General features: G+C 45.9%; 1 protein-coding gene across 1 annotated transcript; it reads right to left on the reverse strand.

The window, feature by feature from the left end:
* Window positions 1-917: 917 nt before the first annotated feature.
* Window positions 918-22081, reverse strand: iqck (IQ motif containing K). The gene is made up of 9 exons (XM_031813890.1): window positions 21034-22081; window positions 20805-20932; window positions 20545-20695; window positions 20063-20160; window positions 19637-19689; window positions 19301-19378; window positions 18936-19020; window positions 5016-5130; window positions 918-1401 (listed from the first exon to the last, which is right to left on the reverse strand). The coding sequence occupies exons 1-9, from the start codon at window positions 21083-21085 to the stop codon at window positions 1082-1084; spliced, it is 1080 nt and encodes a 359-aa protein (XP_031669750.1). The 5' UTR covers window positions 21086-22081; the 3' UTR covers window positions 918-1081.
* Between the last annotated feature and the right edge of the window lie 61 nt (window positions 22082-22142).

A 22142-nucleotide genomic window follows, 5' to 3' on the forward strand; every position in this document is an offset into this window, starting at 1 on the left:
AAAATAAGAATTTGTTCTTAACTGACTTGCCTGGTTAAATAAATAACCCTAAAGGAGCTCCACAGCGGAGATTGGAGTATCTGTCCATAGGACCACTTTAAGCCTGCAGAGCTTTATGTCCAGAAAAAAGCCATTGCTTAAAGAAGAAAATAAGTAAACACATTTGGTATTCGCCAAAAGTGGGAGACTCTCCAAACATATGTAAGAAGATACTCTGGTCAGGTGAGACTCAAATGTAGCTTTTTGGCCATCAAGGAAAACGCTATGTCTGGTGCAAACCCAACACCTCTCATCACACAGAGTACACCATCCAGTGAAGCACGGTAGTGGCAGCATCATGCTGTGGGGATGTTAGTCATCGGCAGGGAAACTGGTCAGAATTGAAGGAATGATGGATGGCGCCAAATAGAAAGTATTTCTTGAGGGAAACCTGTTTGTCTTCCAGAGATTTGAGACTGGGACAGAGGTTCACCTTCCAGCAGGACAATGACCCTAAGCATACTGCTAAAGAAACACTTGAGTGGTTTAAGGGGAAACATTTAAATGTCTTGGAAGTGCATAGTCAAAGCCCAGACCTCAATCCAAATGAGAATCTGTGGTATGACTTAAAGATTGCACCAGCGGAACCCATCCAACTTGAAGGAGCTGGAGCAGTTTTGCCTTGAAGAATATGAAAAATGCCAGTGGCTAGATGTGCCAAGCTTACAGAGACATACCCCAGGAGACTTGCTGCTGTAATTGCTGCAAAAGGCGGGTCAACAAAGTATTGACTTTGGGGGCGGTGAATAGTTATGCACGCTCAAGTTTTTTAGTCTTTTCTTGTTTGTTTCAGAATAAAAACATATTTTCCATCTTCAAAGTGGTAGGCATGTTGTGTAAATCAAATGATACAACCCCCCCCAAAATTTTTTTTAGAATTTAAATTCCAGGTTGTAAGGCAACAAAATAGGAAAAATGCCAAGGGGGTGAATACTTTTGCAAGCCACTATATTTCAGCCCTCTAGGACCAGGATTGGGCAGCTCTGGGTATAGGGAATAGGGTGCCATTTGGGACACACATGGCCTCAGCCTCTATGGCCTTTCAGTGGCTACCTAAGGATGGGGAAAAGGTATCCATAGCAGTGGCTAAAGCAGTGACGGCAGCATCAGCAGCCTCGGGCAGGGTCAATGAGTCAGTTAGTGTCCTCTCCTCCCTGGTCAGGTCCTCTACTCCCTGCAGGCTGGGGGTCAGCGACTCGGTGCTCTCAGGACTCATCTGGGAGGTGGGGGTGTGGAACACGGTGCTTTGCGGGGTGGGGGAGACCACCTGGATGGATACGTCTGAGTTGGAGTACCCACCGCCGGGCTGAGGGGTCTGAGGGGTGGTGGAGTCCCCCCTGAGGTCATTGAGGGCCGAGCTCACTAGGGAAGAATAAAACGAAATAAACCAAACATACAGTTTATCCACAAACACACACGATTCAGAGGTTTGTAGACTAGCTCATGGTGACAGCTGCCAGGCCTGTTCTGTTGTTAGCCTCAGTAATAGACAATAGACGTGACATCATAGATGCAAAGCTTTCTTGAATAGAATTGAGTTCTTTATATTTGACCAGTTACAATACTCAAACAAAGAGAGAGAGAGAAATGAATTTGTGTTGTAGACGTCACAGACACAATGTTGTGTATGATGGTTTGCTATGTTTACACTGGTTAATGATGGTGTTTGGGTTCAATTTCAATTCAATCAAGTAAACAGGAAGCAAATGAAAATTTTACCCCAAAAAGTATTGAAAAATGTTTTATTTCGAATTGGAATATCAGTTTACATCCTGAATTTAAATGGAATTGACCCCAACACTGTTGTGGAGTTATCGAGCTATGGGATAGCTAGCTTTGTTATGTTGTCGTGTTCACTGAACCGTCATCAGAGATACATTCCTCACATGGTACACGAGGTCAAGGACACGAGGAGATAGATAAATGTGGTGCTGAGCTCTGCACCTGTCAGCTGACGCTTGACCTCCAGGCCTGACCTGACCTGACCTGTGGCGGCCATGTCTGAGAACCCTGTCGAGACCCCCTTTTCCTGCTTGTTTCCAGTGCTTATGTTTCAGAATGTCTTTAAGTCAATTTCCAGTGATAATGTTTCAATCCAAGTCATTTCTAGGGCTTATGTTTCAGACGGTGAAGTTTTTAAAGTAATTTCCATAACCACCATAACCATTTCCGTGGTAACATGAACTCTTTACAACGTGATGAAACTTTGTTGCTCCTTGCTGAAACAAGCAAGGTGTTGTAGCAAAGTCCCCCTCACTGCAGCAGCAGCCCATGCAGTCAGGAGCGGAGTAGAGGAGAACATATGCTATTCAAATGATTAGAACGTGACCACGGCCATTTGGCTGACCAATAACCCGCATCCAAAATTCCATGACCGTCACAGCCTTAATGGCAAGGTTATTAAATGTTTCAGCTGGTGATGTTTTTAGGCCATTTCCAGTGCTTGTGTTTCAGCCTGTGAAGTGTGTAATGGTGAATGGGTATGGTATGGTACTGGGTCAGATGAGATCAGCCTGTGAAGTGTGTAATGGTGAATGGGTATGGTATGGTACTGGGTCAGATGAGATCAGCCTGTGAAGTGTGTAATGGTGAATGGGTATGGTACTGGGTCAGATGAGATCAGCCTGTGAAGTGTGTAATGGTGAATGGGTATGGTATGGTACTGGGTCAGATGAGATCAGCCTGTGAAGTGTGTAATGGTGAATGGGTATGGTATGGTACTGGGTCAGATGAGATCAGCCTGTGAAGTGTGTAATGGTGAATGGGTATGGTATGGTACTGGGTCAGATGAGATCAGCCTGTGAAGTGTGTAATGGTGAATGGGTATGGTATGGTACTGGGTCAGATGAGATCAGCCTGTGAAGTGTGTAATGGTGAATGGGTATGGTATGGTACTGGGTCAGATGAGATCAGCATGGCACCAGCTGCATCACACAGTTGCCATTTATTTTCTCCTTTCATGTCTCGCTCTTCCTCTCTCTCTCCCATCTCAATTTCTCTCTTCTCCATCTCTCTCACACTCCCCCTCTCCTCTCTCGGTCCTGTGGTTTGTGTCATCCGTCACTCTGCACTGTATGCTGCTCTGCTCTCGGTTCATTTCACCCAAAAACAACAAACAAACTGCAACTTCAGCAAAAACAGCCCAGCAAGGTCTCTCTCTGTCTCTACCATCTACCCCTTCCTCCCATCTTTCTATATGCATCTCTCTGTCTCTACCATCTACCCCTTCCTCCCATCTTTCTATACACATCTCTCTGTCTCTACCATCTACCCCTTCCTCCCATCTTTCTATACGCATCTCTCTGTCTCTCTCACACACAAGTACTGTACAATGCTGTGGTGCTGATGTTGAGAGAGGGCTCTCCATTGAGAACGCAGTAGTCATGTGCTTATGTTGAAGAGGTAGAGAGGTCTGCATTGACAACACAGTAGTCAGGTATAGAGAGAAGTACCTCCCCATTGAGAATACTGTATCCAGGTGCTGCTGTTGAGAGGTAGAGAGTAGAGAGAGGTCTCCATTGACAACAGGTGCTGATGCTGAGAGATAGAGAGGTCCCTCTCCATCTCCATTGAGAACATAAGGTCAGGTGTGTTTCTGTGCTCCCGCAGCCTTCCCAGGCCCCCTGCTGGAATGTCAGGTCAGCACTCGCTTCACGCAGCAGGAGTGTCGTGTACCAGGAAGTGTAAGAATGTTCGCTGCTCCACAGCTATTTGGATGTGTGTGGTGTGTGTGCCTTTGTCGTTTTGGAATGTGTGCCTCAATGTGGTGGTCATGTGGAAAAGATCGATGTGTCAGTGTGTGTGTGTGAGTGGAGTGTGTGTGTTTCTAAAACAAAATGTAGACGTGCTATGTGCAGGGCTGTTAAAACATCTGCCTGTGTGTATGTATGTTTAAGCATATCTGCCTGTGTGTATGTATGTTTAAGCATATCTGCCTGTATGTATGTGACGGAGATATTCTGTGCATGTATGTGCATTGTAATCTGTGCTTCTGTATGTATTGAGCATGTGGTTATGTTTGTGTGTGTGCATATTTTTTAAGTGTGTGTGTGTTGTCAAGGACAGAGCTGTGTCGTTCTCCCAGGAATGCCAGCCAGTCAGCCATTAAGGGCTCAGGGTTCTCTCTCTGGAATAGGGCCTACATTCCCAGCTGCTCTACACTATATATATATATACATACACACACACACACACACATTGCAGACAGATAATCCTTACAGAAGACAGTGTCATTTGATGTTACCCCGCGCCCCCAACACACACACACACCCGCACTGACATTTTCATCTCCCTCACTCTCTCTCTCCTTCTCTCCGGCCTCCATCTCTTTCTGAAGATGTGTGCAGTCCCCCTCCCCTCCCTCTGTGTCACAAAGACATCCTGAACCCTGCAGACATTTTCTCTTCTGTCTCCTTCACTTCCCATATTTCTTCCCCCTCCTTCTCCTGCTCTCATTCTCTCCCTCTCCTTCCCTCTCTCTCGCTCTCTCCTCAGCAGCAACTCCATTCAGATTAAACAACAGCTTACCTGATGGTTTCTGGTAGTTGTAGCCTACTCCTTCTCATTTAACTAACTCAATTCTGTCATTTTAATTCCATTTTGCATTGATTAGAGATCTCCCACGTTGCTTACTACACACGGAGCCACTGAGTGTAGACACTTTGATTGGCCGACAATAACACACACGTGAAACCTGTGTAGGCTACTATGGTATGTACTTTATGTCATAAAAACTACATTCAAAAGATAGTTTTATTGAATTAAAAATGTCAAATGTCATGGCATATCCTTGTGTGTAGCATTGTCTCATAGACAATTACATTTAGACAAAGACTTTTCATTGTTAAAATAGACAAAAAAATTCTGACTTTCGGACATTTGAATATCTGAATAAGCGTGCCCATCCCTACCTGATTTACTCAATTGTTTCCATTATTTTGTCAGTTACCTCTGTGTGTGTGTGTGTTTTCACTCACCCCGGCTCTCCTGGTGAGCCCAGAATTCTTGGACTGTTTTGGTGATGTCACGGTTATCCTCTCTAAGCTCCCTCTGCCACTGGCGCAGCTCCTGCACATCTGCACGGGCCCGCACCTACACACACATGCACACGCACATGCACACACACACACGGTCGGAAACAGTTGTAATGACTATTCTTGTGTTTGACCTTGATTGAATCCACATTGTCAATCAAACTAAAACAGGCAGTATCCTCTAGATGGTCCAGATCCTCTCTGGTAGAATCCTACTGTGTTTTAATCTGGAGAAGCTGGAGGAGAAACACACTGGCTGGCACAAAGATTCCTTCCTCCAGAATACCGTACAGCAGTGTGTGTGTGTACTGTACGCTGCAGGCAATAGGATGGGTAGTTTAGCAGTACTAACATTCATGCGGATTCCCATGTTGATAAAACAAGGTGTTTGGCAGTAAACTGAAGGCAGTGCCAGGTCTTTCAGCTATTGTATGTTGATGATCATGTGGATAATAATGCAGATGATAATGTGGATGGTGGGACTAAATCCAAAATACTGAGAGAGCATGTTTGTTCCTGGAGCCTTTCCGAGGACTTTCCCTGTGTTTCTGTGTGGCCTCAACGCTTTCAATGGAGGTTCCAAATAGCTGCCGCAGGGTAGCTGAATAGAACATGTCCCTGAATCCTCCTGTCTCCCAGCCCCCCTCTTTCCTACACTCTGACTAGATCTTTATGTCTCAGAGTCCCTCTTCACCCGTTTTCTCCTGCTCTCCATTCTCCTCTCACCCCTCCTACTGATGTTGTTCCAGAGGGGAAAGTTAAATATCTCTCGCTCTACTATCTCATCCTATCACTCTGTCTGTCTGTCTGTCTGTCTGTCTGTCTATCCCAGACACACTCCTGTTTGCCACTCTCTTACCTCCTCTCCTTGTTCCCATCTGTCCTTTTCTTTTATACCATTCTCCTTCCTCTCCTCCTCTCTCTCACATCTTTCCTCTCTCTTCTCCACCTCACTTCTTGTCTCTCCCTCCCGCATTTCACCCTTCCCCCTTGCTCCCATTTCTATCTCCCTCTCCTCCCTCTCCCCCCTCTCCTCCCCCTCCTCCCTCTCCTCCCTCCCCCCTCCTCCCTCTCCCCCTCCCCTCCCTCTCCCCAGTGTGTCCCTTTTACATATCTCTCCCCTCCTCCCATCATCCCTCCTTTCACTCTCTCTACCCTCCCCTCTCTCTACTCCTTTGCCTCCTCTCACCCTCCCACCCCTTGCTCCCATTCCTTCATCTCTCTCCTGTTCCTCAGCCTCCCCTCCCCCCGGTCTCTCCCCTCCATCTCTCTCCTGTTCCTCAGCCTCCCCTCCCCCGGTCTCTCCCCTCCTTCATCTCTCCCCTGTTCCTCAGCCTCCCCTCCCCCCGGTCTCTCCCCTCCTCTATCTCTCTCCTGTTCCTCAGCCTCCCCCCCCCCCCGGTCTCTACCCTCCCCTCTCTCTACTCCTTTGCCTCCTCTCACCCTCCCACCCCTTGCTCCCATTCCTTCATCTCTCTCATGTTCCTCAGCCTCCCCTCCCCCGGTCTCTCCCCTCCTCCATCTCTCTCCTGTTCCTCAGCCTCCCCTCCCCCGGTCTCTCCCCTCCTCCATCTCTCTCCTGTTCCTCAGCCTCCCCTCCCCCGGTCTCTCCCCTCCTCTATCTCTCTCCTGTTCCTCAGCCTCCCCTCCCCCGGTCTCTCCCCTCCTCTATCTCTCTCCCCAGTATAGCCTTAGTTAGTGGTTAGTCGTAGCTAGCTGCAGTCTAAATGTGAGTGTGTGGCTGTGAAAGTGGGTCTGTTACGTAAGGCCATACCATAGCATTGGGGTGGAGGGGGGTGGGGGGTAGGGGATCCATGGTTTATTCAGTGGGTGTCAGAACGCAGCACAACCCCCTCTGCTGACGGGAGATACCATAGAGATGGAAATGAGGGGTGAGGGTCAGGAGGGGGGCAGTCTGTCTTGTTTGTGCGCATGCGTGCGTGTTCATGTGTGTGTGTCGGTATGGCACTTGAGGAAGAAAGGGGATGGGTGATGGGAGTGTCTGTTTAAATCAGTGCAGATAGCTAGTTAACCAGGATGAGGTTTGTTATGGCTGAAGTGCATCATGGATTCAGTTTAGCACTGCATCATGTCTGTCTGTACACGTGTCTGTTTCATTACATACGGATGAGTGTTTTTGTGTGTCAAACCATTAGTGAGCCTTTCCTAATAATCTTTTGAGTATGTGTGTACTGTGTACTTTGGTGTGCATGTCAGGATGAATGTGTGTGTCTGTGTGTATTTTAGTTGAACACGTGAGTGAGTTGTCCCTCCCCTGGGTATGTGTGAAGGATGGGCATTTCAAACGTGATTATATAAATGAGCGAGACAGCGTGCACACACACACAGCACCAAACGCACAGTGAGACCCCATCCAACTTAATCCCCACTGGCATCCTCACTACAAGTCAAAGTCTTCCCAAGAAAACCTGTTCACACGCACACACACACACACGCACAGCATAAAACACATGCAAAACCACAAACACCCACATAAATACCTGACACAAAGATACGCAGATGTACACACACACACACACACACACACACACACACACACACACACGCGCCTTCCAAGTGTCATTCTCTCTGTCAGGTTGTCTAGCTGAGGCAGAGCTCTTGACCAAGTCTGTGGGAGAAAAGGGAGGAGAAGAGAGGAGAAGAATAAAGCAGAGAGGAAAGGGGATTAGAGTCTGAGATCAGAGACTTTACTTCATCCTGAACACTGAAGCATGCATGAGAACACCAGCTGTTCTGGACGACTGTGTGATCATGCTTTCCGTAGCCGGCATTAGGTCAACATTCGCAAGGCCACAGGGCAGACGGATTACCAGGGTGTGAACTCACAGCATGCCCAGACCAACTGGCAAAGTGTCTTCACTGACATGTTCAACCTCTCCCTGACCCAGTCTGTACTACCAACATGTTTCAAGCAGACCACCATAGTTCCTGTGCCCAAGAATGCCAAGGTAACCTGCCTAAATGACTACCGCCCCGTAGCACACACATCAGTAGTCATGAAGTGCTTTGAAAGGCTGGTCATAATGCCCACAAAGTTCATCACTAAGCTAAAGGACTAAACACCTCCCTCTGCAACTGGATCATGGACTTCCTGACGGGCTGCCCCCGTGTTAAGGGTAGGTAACATCACATCTGCCACGCTGATCCTCAACACTGGGGCCCCTCAGGGTTGCGTGCTTAGTCCCCTCCTGTACTCCCTGTTGACCCACGCATGTGTGGCCAAGCACGACTCCAACACCATCATTAAGTTTGCTGACGACGACAGTGGTAGGCCTGATCACCAACAACGATAAGGAGGAGGTCAGAGAACTGGCAGTGTGGTGCAAGGACAACAACCTCTCCCTCAACATGAGCAAGACAAAGGATCTGATCCCGGACTACAGGAAAAGGCGGGCCGAACAGGCCCCCATTAACATCAACAGGTTGAGAGTTTCAAGTTCCTTGGTGTCCACATCACCAACAAACTATCATGGTCCAAACACAACATGACAGTCGTGAAGAGGGCACGACAACACCTTTTCCCCCTCAGGAGACTGAAAAGATTTAGCATGGGTCCCCTACAGCTGCACCATCGAGAGTGTCCTGACCGGTTGCATCATTGCCTGGTATGACAACTGCTCGACATCCGACCGTAAGGCGCTACAGAGGGTAGTGCGTACGGCCCAATACATCACTGGGGCCAAGCTTCCTGCCAGCCAGGACCTATATAATAGGCAGTGTCAGAGGAAAGCCCAAAAAATTGTCAAAGACTCCAGTCACCCAAGTCATAGACTGTTTTCTCTGCTACTGCATGGCAAATGGTACCAAGTCCAAAAGGCTCCCGATCAGCTTCTACTCCCAAGCCATAAGACTGCTGAACAATTAATCAAATGGCCACCCGGACTAGTTACATATGTTTTTACATTGCTACTATGCATAGTCAGTTAGCTATGCATTGTCACTTTACCCCTACATACAGTGCCTTGCGAAAGTATTCGGCCCCCTTGAACTTTGCGACCTTTTGCCACATTTCAGGCTTCAAACATAAAGATATAAAACTGTATTTTTTTGTGAAGAATCAACAACAAGTGGGACACAATCATGAAGTGGAACGACATTTATTGGATATTTCAAACTTTTTTAACAAATCAAAAACTGAAAAATTGGGCTTGCAAAATTATTCAGCCCCTTTACTTTCAGTGCAGCAAACTCTCTCCAGAAGTTCAGTGAGGATCTCTGAATGATCCAATGTTGACCTAAATGACTAATGATGATAAATACAATCCACCTGTGTGTAATCAAGTCTCCGTATAAATGCACCTGCACTGTGATAGTCTCAGAGGTCCGTTAAAAGCGCAGAGAGCATCATGAAGAACAAGGAACACACCAGGCAGGTCCGAGATACTGTTGTGAAGAAGTTTAAGCTCTTTCAGCTCATACAAGGAGAAGACTGATCAGAGATGCAGTCAAGAGGCCCATGATCACTCTGGATGAACTGCAGAGATCTACAGCTGAGGTGGGAGACTCTGTCCATAGGACAACAATCAGTCGTATATTGCACAAATCTGGCCTTTATGGAAGAGTGGCAAGAAGAAAGCCATTTCTTAAAGATATCCATAAAAAGTGTTGTTTAAAGTTTGCCACAAGCCACCTGGGAGACACACCAAACATGTGGAAGAAGGTGCTCTGGTCAGATGAAACCAAAATTGAACTTTTTGGCAACAATGCAAAACGTTATGTTTGGCGTAAAAGCAACACAGCTCATCACCCTGAACACACCATCCCCACTGTCAAACATGGTGGTGGCAGCATCATGGTTTGGGCCTGCTTTTCTTCAGCAGGGACAGGGAAGATGGTTCAAATTGATGGGAAGATGGATGGAGCCAAATACAGGACCATTCTGGAAGAAAACCAGTCTGCAAAAGACCTGAGACTGGGACGGAGATTTGTCTTCCAACAAGACAATGATCCAAAACATAAAGCAAAATCTACAATGGAATGGTTCAAAAATAAACATATCCAGGTGTTAGAATGGCCAAGTCAAAGAATCTGTGGAAAGAACTGAAAACAGCTGTTCACAAATGCTCTCCATCCAACCTCACTGAGCTCGAGCTGTTTTGCAAGGAGGAATGGGAAAAAATGTCAGTCTCTCGATGTGCAAAACTGATAGAGACATACCCCGAGCGACTTACAGCTGTAATTGCAGCAAAAGGTGGCGCTACAAAGTATTAACTTAAGGGGGCTGAATTATTTTGCACGCCCAATTTTTCAGTTTTTGATTTGTTAAAAAAGTTTGAAATATCCAATAAATGTCGTTCCACTTCATGATTGTGTCCCACTTGTTGTTGATTCTTCACAAAAAAATACAGTTTTATATCTTTATGTTTGAAGCCTGAAATGTGGCAAAAGGTCGCAAAGTTCAAGGGGGCCGAATACTTTCGCAAGGCCCTGTACATGTACATATTACCTCGACTAACCTGTACCCCCCACATTGACTCGGTACAGGTACCACCTGTACATAGCCTCCTTATTGTTATGTCATCTTATTGTGTTACTTTTTATCTAATTTTTTACTTCCGTTTATTTAGCAGATATTTTCTGAGCCATATTTCTTGAACTGCATTGTTGGTGAAGGGCTTGTAAGTAAGCATTTCACGGTAAAGTCTACACCTGTTGTATTCGGTGCATGTGACAAATAAAATGTGATTTGATTTGATTCATCTACAGCAGAGCCGGGTCATGGAGGAATGTAGGGGTGGATGGAGAGGAGGAAGACCCACGATCTGCCTCAGGGTACTGCACTTCCTGTGAGCCACACAGGGTTCATCTAAGTGCCTTGTGGTTCCTCACTGCATCACTGGCTGTGTCTCAAACAGCACCCTATTCCCTATGTAGTGTGTACTATAAGCCTATAGGGTGTACTGCAAGCAGACACTATCACTCCCTTTGGATTGCCATTTAAAGGGAGGGATGGCTAGACACAGATTAGAGAAGTGTTCATTGTGGTTATTAGGCAAACTCAGGCCTTGTGTTCTTATTGTCCGCCCCTCATAATGGCTTGTCTACCATTAGCTTTTCACTAGCTCACTGGTCTAATGCAAGTCAACTAACATCCCTCCAATCACTCATCTGGAATCACAGACCTAGTTCTCTATGGGCAAAATCTCTCTCCAACATCTTTGCCTCACATAGACATTTATTTGCTAGAACAGGTGTGGAGTCTTGACTTGAATGGGGATGTCTGTTCTACAGATTTTATTTCTATGTCCCCACAGCTCTGTGAATGTATCACTGATAGTGGTGGCACCACTACCAGGCCATGCCAGGGCATGCAGGGATAATACTGGGGGTCACCCAAGCCTACACCCCACAGTCATACACAGGGCTCTATGCTGCCCCTTTTTACAAGGAGCATGTGTGCACCAAGTAAAAAATGTTAGGAGCACACAACAAAATATTTGAGGTAACAAGACGTTTTCTTTGTCATGATTCTGCGCTCAGTGTGTTCTCCATGGCACTCAGGTGCTGCCGTACAGATCAGTACAACAATTATCTGGGTGATGTTTTTCTAGACACACTGGTGCTCTTCAATAAAAATTCCAGGTCGCACAGCAAAATATTTAGGCGCATATGCCAGTAAAATGGTCGCACTGTAGAGCTCTGGCAAAGTAAGTATAGGGCACAGCAGTACCTAGCTACTCACAATCTAAGTACAGAGAGAAGTAGATAACTATGGACTGGGTTGGGGTAGGCTAGGCTATAGGCTAGACAAAGCTAAACTACTAGGCTAGGCTATAGGCTACACTGACTATGGACTGGGCTGGGGTAGGCTAGGCTATAGGCTAGACAAAGCTAAACTACTAGGCTAGGCTATAGGCTACACTGACTATGGACTGGGCTGGGGTAGGCTAGGCTATAGGCTAGACAAAGCTAAACTACTAGGCTAGGCTATAGGCTACACTGACTATGGACTGGGCTGGGGTAGGCTAGGCTATAGGCTAGACAAAGCTAAACTACTAGGCTAGGCTATAGGCTACACTGACTATGGACTGGGCTGGGGTAGGCTAGGCTATAGGCTAGACAAAGCTAAACTACTAGGCTAGGCTATAGGCTACACTGACTATGGACTGGGCTGGGGTAGGCTAGGCTATAGGCTAGACAAAGCTAAACTACTAGGCTAGGCTATAGGCTACACTGACTATGGACTGGGGTAGGCTAGGCTATAAGCTAGACTGACTATGGACTGGAATGGGGTAGGCTAGGACTAAGCTCTGCTGTGCTGGGCTATGAGATGTCCTGGGCTGGACTGGGCTAGGTACTGAGTCCGTGCCTGTAAATCTCTGAGAGTGGGGTAGGCTCTACGGAGCAGAACCCTAGAGGCGTCTATCTATGACCATAAAAGCCCTCTCTTTCTCTGCATGGCCACACTACTGAGCCCCATTGACTGTTTAATTGGAAAGCTATTTATTACTGGTCTCCTTTGACCACAATACTGTTTAACTCACCATTGCAATGCCTTGAGTGGTCTGTGGTGGGTTTATGTAGTATATCTCTGTGGTGGGTTTATGTAATATATCTCTGTGGTGGGTTTATGTGGTATATCTCTGTGGTGGGTTTATGTAGTATATCTCTGTGGTGGGTTTATGTAATATATCTCTGTGGTGGGTTTATGTAATATATCTCTGTGGTGGGTTTATGTAATATATCTCTGTGGTGGGTTTATGTAGTATATCTCTGTGGTGGGTTTATGTAATATATCTCTGTGGTGGGTTTATGTGGTATATCTCTGTGGTGGGTTTATGTAGTATATCTCTGTGGTGGGTTTATGTAGTATATCTCTCTGGTGGGTTTATGTAATATATCTCTGTGGTGGGTTTATGTAATATATCTCTCTGGTGGGTTTATGTAGTATATCTCTGTGGTGGGTTTATGTAATATATCTCTGTGGTGGGTTTATGTGGTATATCTCTGTGGTGGGTTTATGTAGTATATCTCTGTGGTGGGTTTATGTAGTATATCTCTCTGGTGGGTTTATGTAATATATCTCTGTGGTGGGTTTATGTAATATATCTCTCTGGTGGGTTTATGTAGTATATCTCTATGGTGGGTTTATGTAGTATATCTCTCTGGTGGGTTTATGTCGTGTATCTCTGTCAGTGGAGGCTGCTGAAGGGAGGACATGGCTTCCATATGGTTGATACCATTCCAATGAATCCATTCCAGACATTATTATGAGCCGTCCTACCCTCAGCAGCCTCCACTGAGCATTGTGGTGGGCTTATGTAAGTGCATCTGCTGGCTAAGGCTTCCGGATGGTGAGAGCAGGGTGATATTCATTAGGGCAAACCATAGCAAAACATTTTGAAAGGGAAGCTTTTCTTATTGGGTGAGTGCAGGTAGTCCTTCCCTGTTTCAGTCCCTTTTTGTTCTGTTTGGTGCCTAATGAACATCCCCATTAGCTGTTGCGAAAGCAGCAACTATTCTTCCTGGGGTCCACACTAAACAGGAAACATTACAGAATACAGCTCAAGGACAGAGCTACATCAAACATGTTTTAAAGGCACCACGTAGCCTACAGGTCAATAACATACACACAAACTATCTAGGTCCAATAGGGGAGAGGCCTTGTGCCGTGAGGTGTTGCTTTATCTGTTTTTTGAAACCAGGTTTGCTGTTTATCTGAACAATATGAGATGGAACGGATTTCCATGCAATAATGGCTCTATATAATACTGTACACTGTCTTGAATTTGTTCTGGATTTGGGGACTGTGAAAAGAGGAGTTTACACTTTGAAGTGTACCTCCAGTACTGTACTGCACTGTGCCTAGCAGGAGTTAAAGGATGGAGGATTATGGCTAGCTGGGCTATGGCTACGGTGTGTTAGCTAAGTATATTACATAACATGTTGTGTCGTAGCATCTCTCTTTCTAGTGTTCAGCCTAGCATCTCCCTGTGCTACTCAGAGAGACAAGAACATTGTCTGACTGGGTGCTGTGTGATATACTGGCTGCTGTGTGATATACTGGCTGCTGTGTGATATACTGGCTGCTGTGTGATATACTGGCTGCTGTGTGATATACTGGCTGCTGTGTGATATACTGGCTGCTGTGTGATATGCTGGCTGCTGTGTGACATACTGGCTTTTGTGTGATATACTGGCTGCTGTGTGATATACTGGCTGCTGTGTGACATACTGGCTGCTGTGTGACATACTGGCTGCTGTGTGATATGCTGGCTGCTGTGTGACATACTGGCTGTTGTGTGATATACTGGCTGCTGTGTGATATACTGGCTGCTGTGTGATATACTGGCTGCTGTGTGATATACTGGCTGCTGTGTGATATACTGGCTGCTATGTGGCATCAACGTGTGTTTCTGATGCCGACCATTCATCCTTGGTAACAACTACACATATTGTCAATGAAAGAGGTGAGGGAGGGAGGGGTACACACAAATGCACGTACACACGCACCCGCACACCCCTCCTCTGCAGTCAACGCTGCGTCAAGCAGGTTACATAACTCAGCCAAGTGAGTGAGAGAGAAAGAGAGAGATAGTAAGAGAGAGGGGTGAGGCAGAGAAAGAGAGATATAGTCAGAGGAAGGGAGTGAGGAACAGGAGAGTATGTGTAAGGGGGATTGAATGAGAGAGGAAGAGAGAGATAGTCAGAGGAAGGGAGTGAGGAACAGGAGAGTATGGTGTAAGGGCGATTGAATGAGAGAGGAAGAGAGAGATAGTCAGAGGAAGGGAGTGAGGAACAGGAGAGTATGGTGTAAGGGGGATTGAATGAGAGAGGAAGAGAGAGATAGTGAGAGGAAGGGAGTGAGGAACAGGAGAGTATGGTGTAAGGGGGATTGAATGAGAGAGGAAGAGAGAGATAGTCAGAGGAAGGGAGTGAGGAACAGGAGAGTATGGTGTAAGGGGGATTGAATGAGAGAGGAAGAGAGAGATAGTCAGAGGAAGGGAGTGAGGAACAGGAGAGTATGGTGTAAGGGGGATTGAATGAGAGAGGAAGAGAGAGATAGTCAGAGGAAGGGAGTGAGGAACAGGAGAGTATGGTGTAAGGGGGATTGAATGAGAGAGGAAGAGAGAGATAGTCAGAGGAAGGGAGTGAGGAACAGGAGAGTATGTGTAAGGGGGATTGAATGAGAGAGGAAGAGAGAGATAGTCAGAGGAAGGGAGTGAGGAACAGGAGAGTATGGTGTAAGGGCGATTGAATGAGAGAGGAAGAGAGAGATAGTCAGAGGAAGGGAGTGAGGAACAGGAGAGTATGGTGTAAGGGGGATTGAATGAGAGAGGAAGAGAGAGATAGTCAGAGGAAGGGAGTGAGGAACAGGAGAGTATGGTGTAAGGGGGATTGAATGAGAGAGGAAGAGAGAGATAGTCAGAGGAAGGGAGTGAGGAACAGGAGAGTATGGTGTAAGGGGGATTGAATGAGAGAGGAAGTATTAGGATGAGTATGATGGATAAAGGGCTAGAGGTGAGAATATTATTGACGTCTGCTGAAAAGCTTCACATACACTGTTTCCACCCCGCTGAGCCACACACACACACACACACACACACACACACACACACACACACACACACACACACACACACACACACACACACACACACACACACACACACACACACACACACACACACACACACACACACACACACACACACACACACACACACACACACTAAGGCCAAAGAGTTCAATCTTGGTTTCATAAGACCAGAGAATCTTGTTTCTCATGGTCTGAGAGTCTTTAGGTGCCCTTTGACAAACTCCAAGCTGGCTGTCATGTGCCTTTTACTGAGGAGTGGCTTCCATCTGGCCACTCTAGCATAAAGCCCTGATTGGTGGAGTCCTGCAGAAATGGTTGTCCTTCTGGAAGGTTCTCCCATCTCCACAGAGGAACTCTAGAGCTCTGTCATTGACCATCAAGTTCTTGGTCACCTCCCCGACCAAGGCCCTTCTCCCCCGATTGCTCAGTTTGGCTAGGCGGCCAGCTCTAGGAAGAGTCTTGGGGGTTTCAAACTTCTTCCATTTAAGAATGATGGAGGCCACTGTGTTCTTGGGGACCTTCAATGCTGCCTTGACACAATCCCGTCTCGAAGCTCTACGGACAATTCCTTCAACCTCATGGCTTGGTTTTTGCTCTGACATGCTGTCAACTGTGGGACCTTATATAGACAGGTGTGTGTCTTTCCAAATTATGTACAATCAATTTAATTTACTACAAGTGGACTCCAAGTTGTAGAAACATCTCAAGGATGATCAATGGAAAATTTCGAGTCTCATAGCAAAGAGTCTGAATACTTATATAAATAAGGTATTTATGTTTACTAAAAACCTGTTTTCGCTTTGTCATTATGGGGTATTGTGTGTAGATTTTAGAAAAAGGCTGTTACGTAACAAAATGTGGAAAAAGTCAAGGAGTCTGAATACTTTCCGAAGGCCCTGTATGTGAGTTGGGAGGGTTAACCACTACGCCCTAGTTAAGATCTAGTCCCAGATCCCCATTATCCACAGACACAAACATGGCTGTACATCAAACAGCCAGCCCCTCGGACCCAGTTCTGGGCTGGCCCCTCGGACCCAGTTCTGGGCTGGCCCCTCGGACCCAGTTCTGGGCTGGCCCCTCGGACCCAGTTCTGGGCTGGCCCAAGCCCATAAAACAGCACTAACAGTGTTCCTCTTCTTCACTTCCTCCCTAATCATCCCTGAAAAAGCCTTTTAGCAGAGCCTTCCAAGCCGTCTCTCTCCACTCCCTCCCTAAACTTCTAGTGGGGAGAGTCTGCTGTGCTATCCCTCGCCCTATTGAACCTCACCTCAGTCAGAGCAGAGCAGGATAAACACAGGGAGTCAATGAGGACAGGCTCACTACCGCCACCCCCTGTTGAGGAGAGGGATTACAACCAATTACAGTGCGAGATAACACAAGAGATCCAATACTGCCTACCTCTGGCCACACTGGCAGATCAGGACACAGGGACACGTGGACACGCTCTGCATGCTCTACTCTGCCCACCCCAGTGCTTCTTCAAGCCCACTCGAGCAGAGCCTGTTTGGACATGACAGATCTAAACCACAGCTGGCATCGTCGATCCTTAATTGTTTACACTGACAATGAGGAGATTTTTGGCTGGATTTTTCTACGCTGTCACAGAGTCGCAGGGATGAGTTTTGTTTTGGTGTTTGTGTGTAAAAAAGGGGTCATTTGTAGTTACATCATAAACAGACAACAACAGTGTCTAGTAGATAGACGAGACAGAGACTTGTCTGATTAGAAGTGTGTCTATGGGTGTGTGTGAGTTTAAAATTTTTGTCATTTATGAGACACTCTTAACCAGAGCGACTTACAGCAATTAGTGTCTATATTTATCCAGAACAGAGCGCTCAAGAACACCCACACAGGAAGGAATTAGGCAGTGCATCACTGATGACATAATCACGTTGTAGCCAGAAAATAATGGGATTACACAATATATTTGTTTCATATGGGGTCACTGGCCAGCTCCTGAAAATGCACACGCCACAACACTATAATACACACACATGCATGCACGTAAAAGAACATACAACACTCCTTCCGTGGCCTCCAACTGCTCTTAAACGCTAGTAAAACCAAATGCATGCTTTTCAACCGTTCCCTGCCTGCACCCGCACGCCCGACTAGCATCACCACCCTGGATGTTTCCGACCTAGAATATGTGGACATCGATAAGTACCTAGGTGTCTGGCTAGACTGTAAACTCTCCTGCCAGACTCATATCAAACATCTCCAATCTAAAATCAAATCTAGAGTCGGCTTTCTATTCCTCAACAAAGCCTCCTTCACTCACACCGCCAAACTTACCCTAGTAAAACTGACTATCCTACCGATCCTCGACTTCGGCGATGTCATCTACAAAATAGCTTCCAATACTCTACTCAGCAAATTGGATGCAGTTTATCACAGTGCCATCCGTTTTGTCACTAAAGCACCTTATACCACCCACCACTGCGACCTGTATGCTCTAGTCGGCTGGCCCTGGCTACATATTTGTCGCCAGACCCACTGGCTCCAGGTCATCTACAAGTCCATGCTAGGTAAAGCTCCGCCTTATCTCAGTTCACTGGTCACGATGGCAACACCCACCCGTAGCACGCGCTCCAGCAGGTGTATCTCACCGATCATCCCTAAAGCCAACACCTCATTTGGCCGCCTTTCGTTCCAGTTCTCTGCTGCCTGTGACTGGAACAAATTGCAAAAATCGCTGAAGTTGGAGACTTTTATCTACCTCAACTTCAAACATCTGCTATCTGAGCAGCTAACCGATCGCTGCAGCTGTACATAGTCTATCGGTAAATAGCCCACCCAATTTTACCGACCTCATCCCCATTCGGTTTATATTTATTTACTTTTCTGCTCTTTTGCACACCAATATCTCTACCTGTACATGATCATTTATCACTCCAGTGTTAATCTGCAAAATTGTAATTATTCGCCTACCTCCTCATGCCTTTTGCACACAATGTATATAGACTCTCTTTTTTTTCCTACTGTGTTATTGACTTGTTAATTGTTTACTCCATGTGTAACTCTGTGTTGTCTGTTCACACTGCTATGCTTTATCTTGGCCAGGTCGCAGTTGTAAATGAGAACTTGTTCTCAACTAGCCTACCTGGTTAAATAAATTAATAAAAAATAAATTAAAAAACACATAAGCATGCACGCTACACACTAACAAACACACAGCAAAATAGGGGACAGTGGAGCATTTAACCCTTTACACACCGTGCAATGACACCCTTTAAAATGGTACAAGAATATTTCTCATCTAAAATAACAGTGACCTTTAATTTACTGTCAACAACACTCACAGTATAGCCCCGCCAGAAGGACTGGATGAGAACAGCAGCGTGCTGGTCTGACAGCAGTAGGGAGAGAGGGATGGGAGGCCTGGGACTGGGAGAGGGAGGGAGAAGAGAGGAGGGGATGGAGAGAGGAGAGGGCAGCGTGTGAGTCACCTCTGTTCATAAGGGCAGCATCAGCCTAAGGTGCAAGTTTGTGTCACTGTGTGTGTGTGTGTGTGTGTGTGTGTGTGTGTGTGTGTGTGTGTGTGTGTGTGTGTGTGTGTGTGTGTGTGTGTGTGTACATGCATACATATTCTGTGTGATTTCTGAGATGACTTTCTTGCTCTGTGTTATGTTTGCGTATACACTTTATTAAGTCTCCTGCAACTCACTGTATCCTGAGCCAGTCCTTGACAAATGGGATCTCATGGAAGTCCACAGGGGCCTGTCCCTGCCGGCGGGGGTTCCGACTGCAGTGAGAGAGAAGAAAAGGCTTTGGAACAGACCGTAGCAGACAGAATATTAAGCTTAGTTTCACACAAAGACAAACTACAGTCATAGTTGCGTAACACCAATCCATTTTTAGAGAGACTTTTTTTTTTGTGGTAAAAGCAATGGCTTAGCACTCAGAAGATAAAGAGGTGGCAGAAAGTTCAGACATTGTCAAAGATTTTTACTAAATCAACTGAGAATGGAAGAGAGCAAAGGGGGCATGCAGGCAGTCTTACTTGTACAGCCACTCAGTTAGGAAGTCACAAGCGTTGAATGCTGTTCTTTTCCTCTTAAACAGGTAAAAGGATGACAGTGTTACTGTAGTGTAATAATCTGCAGAGCTCTACAGAAGTAGGCTACAGTATAATCATCATTATCATAGTATAATCAGTGCTTGAAGTCGTATTAAATAAGTCCTAGTACTAGTTTTGGGTGTCGGGATTCATGTTAGAGACAATATTTCAGAAGAGGTGATCATACATCCTGTCACTCTATAATTCAGAGTTGTTTATGTAGTACAGTCAGGAGAAGCAAACTATTAAAATGCTGTAGTGGATTCTAGTTTGGTGGTCTGTAGTGTTCTGCAGGGCCACATTGATATCTAGTAAATTGCCATTATATCATGTTAGTGTTATCGTGTGATATAGGCCTAGTGCCAGTACATCCAGGCAGTGTTGTCTCTGGGCCTCTCTCAGCATGGCCTCCAGTCCAGGCAGTAGCACTGGGAACACGGACCCCTCCAGGAACTGGGTGATTGGGCCTGGGGCAGACATGGGAATGGATCAACACAAGTGGGGTAAGAGTGGCCTTTCTGCCATGCAAAGGGACATTTCACTCCAACTGTAGCCTAAAACACTGTTTTGGTACTATTATTGGGGAGTAGAATCAAGACAGACTTGAAACATTATTATCCTCTACTGTGCTTAGAGAGCTAATTAAACAGGAAAGTATTGTTCCTGATAAAAGCATAGATTCTGTGTAGCGATTGAGGGGGGAAAGCAGTATCGGGTCTTACACCAGAAACACTGAGTCTACAGGACACTAGTCTACTTCCTGTGCCATAAACGTCAAGACCTCTTGGCAGAGGCAATACTATGTTTAGCACATACAAAGAAGCTACAGTTTTAAGTGGTTTGAAACTCACGTTGATAGAGCTGGGGAGTGGATGCAGGGTGTGTGGTCAGAGGCTGTCTGTGACAGGAGGATGGAGGTTTGTCCAAGGCAGAGTATCCAGCAAGGGCAGGGTGGCTCAGTAGAGGGTCAACATGCTTCACAGGATCATCATCCACAGCAACCTAGAAAGCCATACAGCACCATGTAGACAAACATATCGTTTTCTTTTTACAAATGAATTGTTGAATTTGAATTTATTTACTGAAGTGCAATTATTGTTGTCTGCCTTACCTTAGCTGCCATGAGACCATAGAAGACAGGAGAGTGCTTGCTGGCGCTGTACTGGGAGACATGAGTGCTCACTGAACCACTGTCTGTCCAAGCAGCGCTGGGTGGACTGGGCTGCTCCGACTCATATTCTGGTTGCACACAACAATGAAAACGCCATTTTTATTTATATTTTAGTCGACAACATGCATACCGGTATTTACAATTAACTCTCAAGCGAAGCATACCTTACCTTCACAGACTTGTTGCCACAATGATTTCTTAGCACCAATTATTTTTGCCATTCTGAAGCAGTTGCTAAGAACGCGTCGCTGGTTGTCAAGGAAAAACGTATCTTCGTACTTCCGGTTTAAAAATAAATACGAATAATATTTTTGATTAACACATTTCTCTTAGCCAGAAAAAAAACTAATTTTAAACACCATTAGAAAATACGTATAACGGCACAACAAGTCTCTAAAAGAAACCAATGGCAAACACGCAGGAGCTTTTCCTAAAAAAAAATATCCCACGTCAGCCACTGGAGGGCAGCAGCTCCAAGAGGGAGTTGTATTACGCTGGCTCAGGTTGAATCATAATCGGGCGAAAGCGGGGAGGGAGGCGCGCCATCTCAAATCAATCAGTAATCTGAGCCGCTCAGTCATGTTGTCAACAAAGGCAGCACGGTGCACCGTCCATTAAATTGTATTTTTCAACACTACCCTACTTGCAGTAGAGTCCAACGCTAAACAGATTGAATTGGGACATGCCCGTGGCATTAATAAAACTCATTCATTCCTACATATGATCTACTACTCTGTATTTTGACCAATGAAGCTTATAATAACTTGGTTATATCAAAGACAGTTTGAATTACGATTAATGTGGTGTATTATAAGCTTATAATACACCCAACAATTGTGATTAGAAGAAAAGCCCTCAAACTTAACTCTGGACTTCAAAGCCACTTCCTCTGCGTTTTTATCCCATCAGGGACTGATTTAGACCTGGGTCACTGGGTGTGTGCAATTAATGATAAGGTAGAACAGAAAACCAGCAGGCTCTGGACCTCATAGGGTCAGTTAAGCACCCCTGCCCTATAGCGAGCTCTTATCCTAAGAGCATTCACCATCTAATGCAGGGGTGTCAAACTCATTCCATGGAGGGCCTATTGTCTGCAGGTTTTTGTTTATTCCTTTCAATTAAGCCCTAGACAACCAAGTGAGGGGAGTTCTTTAGTAATTAGTAAGCTTAACTCATCAATCAAGTACAAGGGAGGAGCGAAAACCTGCAGACAGTCAGCCCTCCACAGGATGAGTTTGACACCTGTAATCTAAAATGGTACATTCGCACTCATCCTCT

Source organism: Oncorhynchus kisutch, unplaced genomic scaffold (assembly GCF_002021735.2).
Source record: "Oncorhynchus kisutch isolate 150728-3 unplaced genomic scaffold, Okis_V2 Okis06b-Okis10b_hom, whole genome shotgun sequence".
Taxonomy (NCBI): domain Eukaryota; kingdom Metazoa; phylum Chordata; class Actinopteri; order Salmoniformes; family Salmonidae; genus Oncorhynchus; species Oncorhynchus kisutch.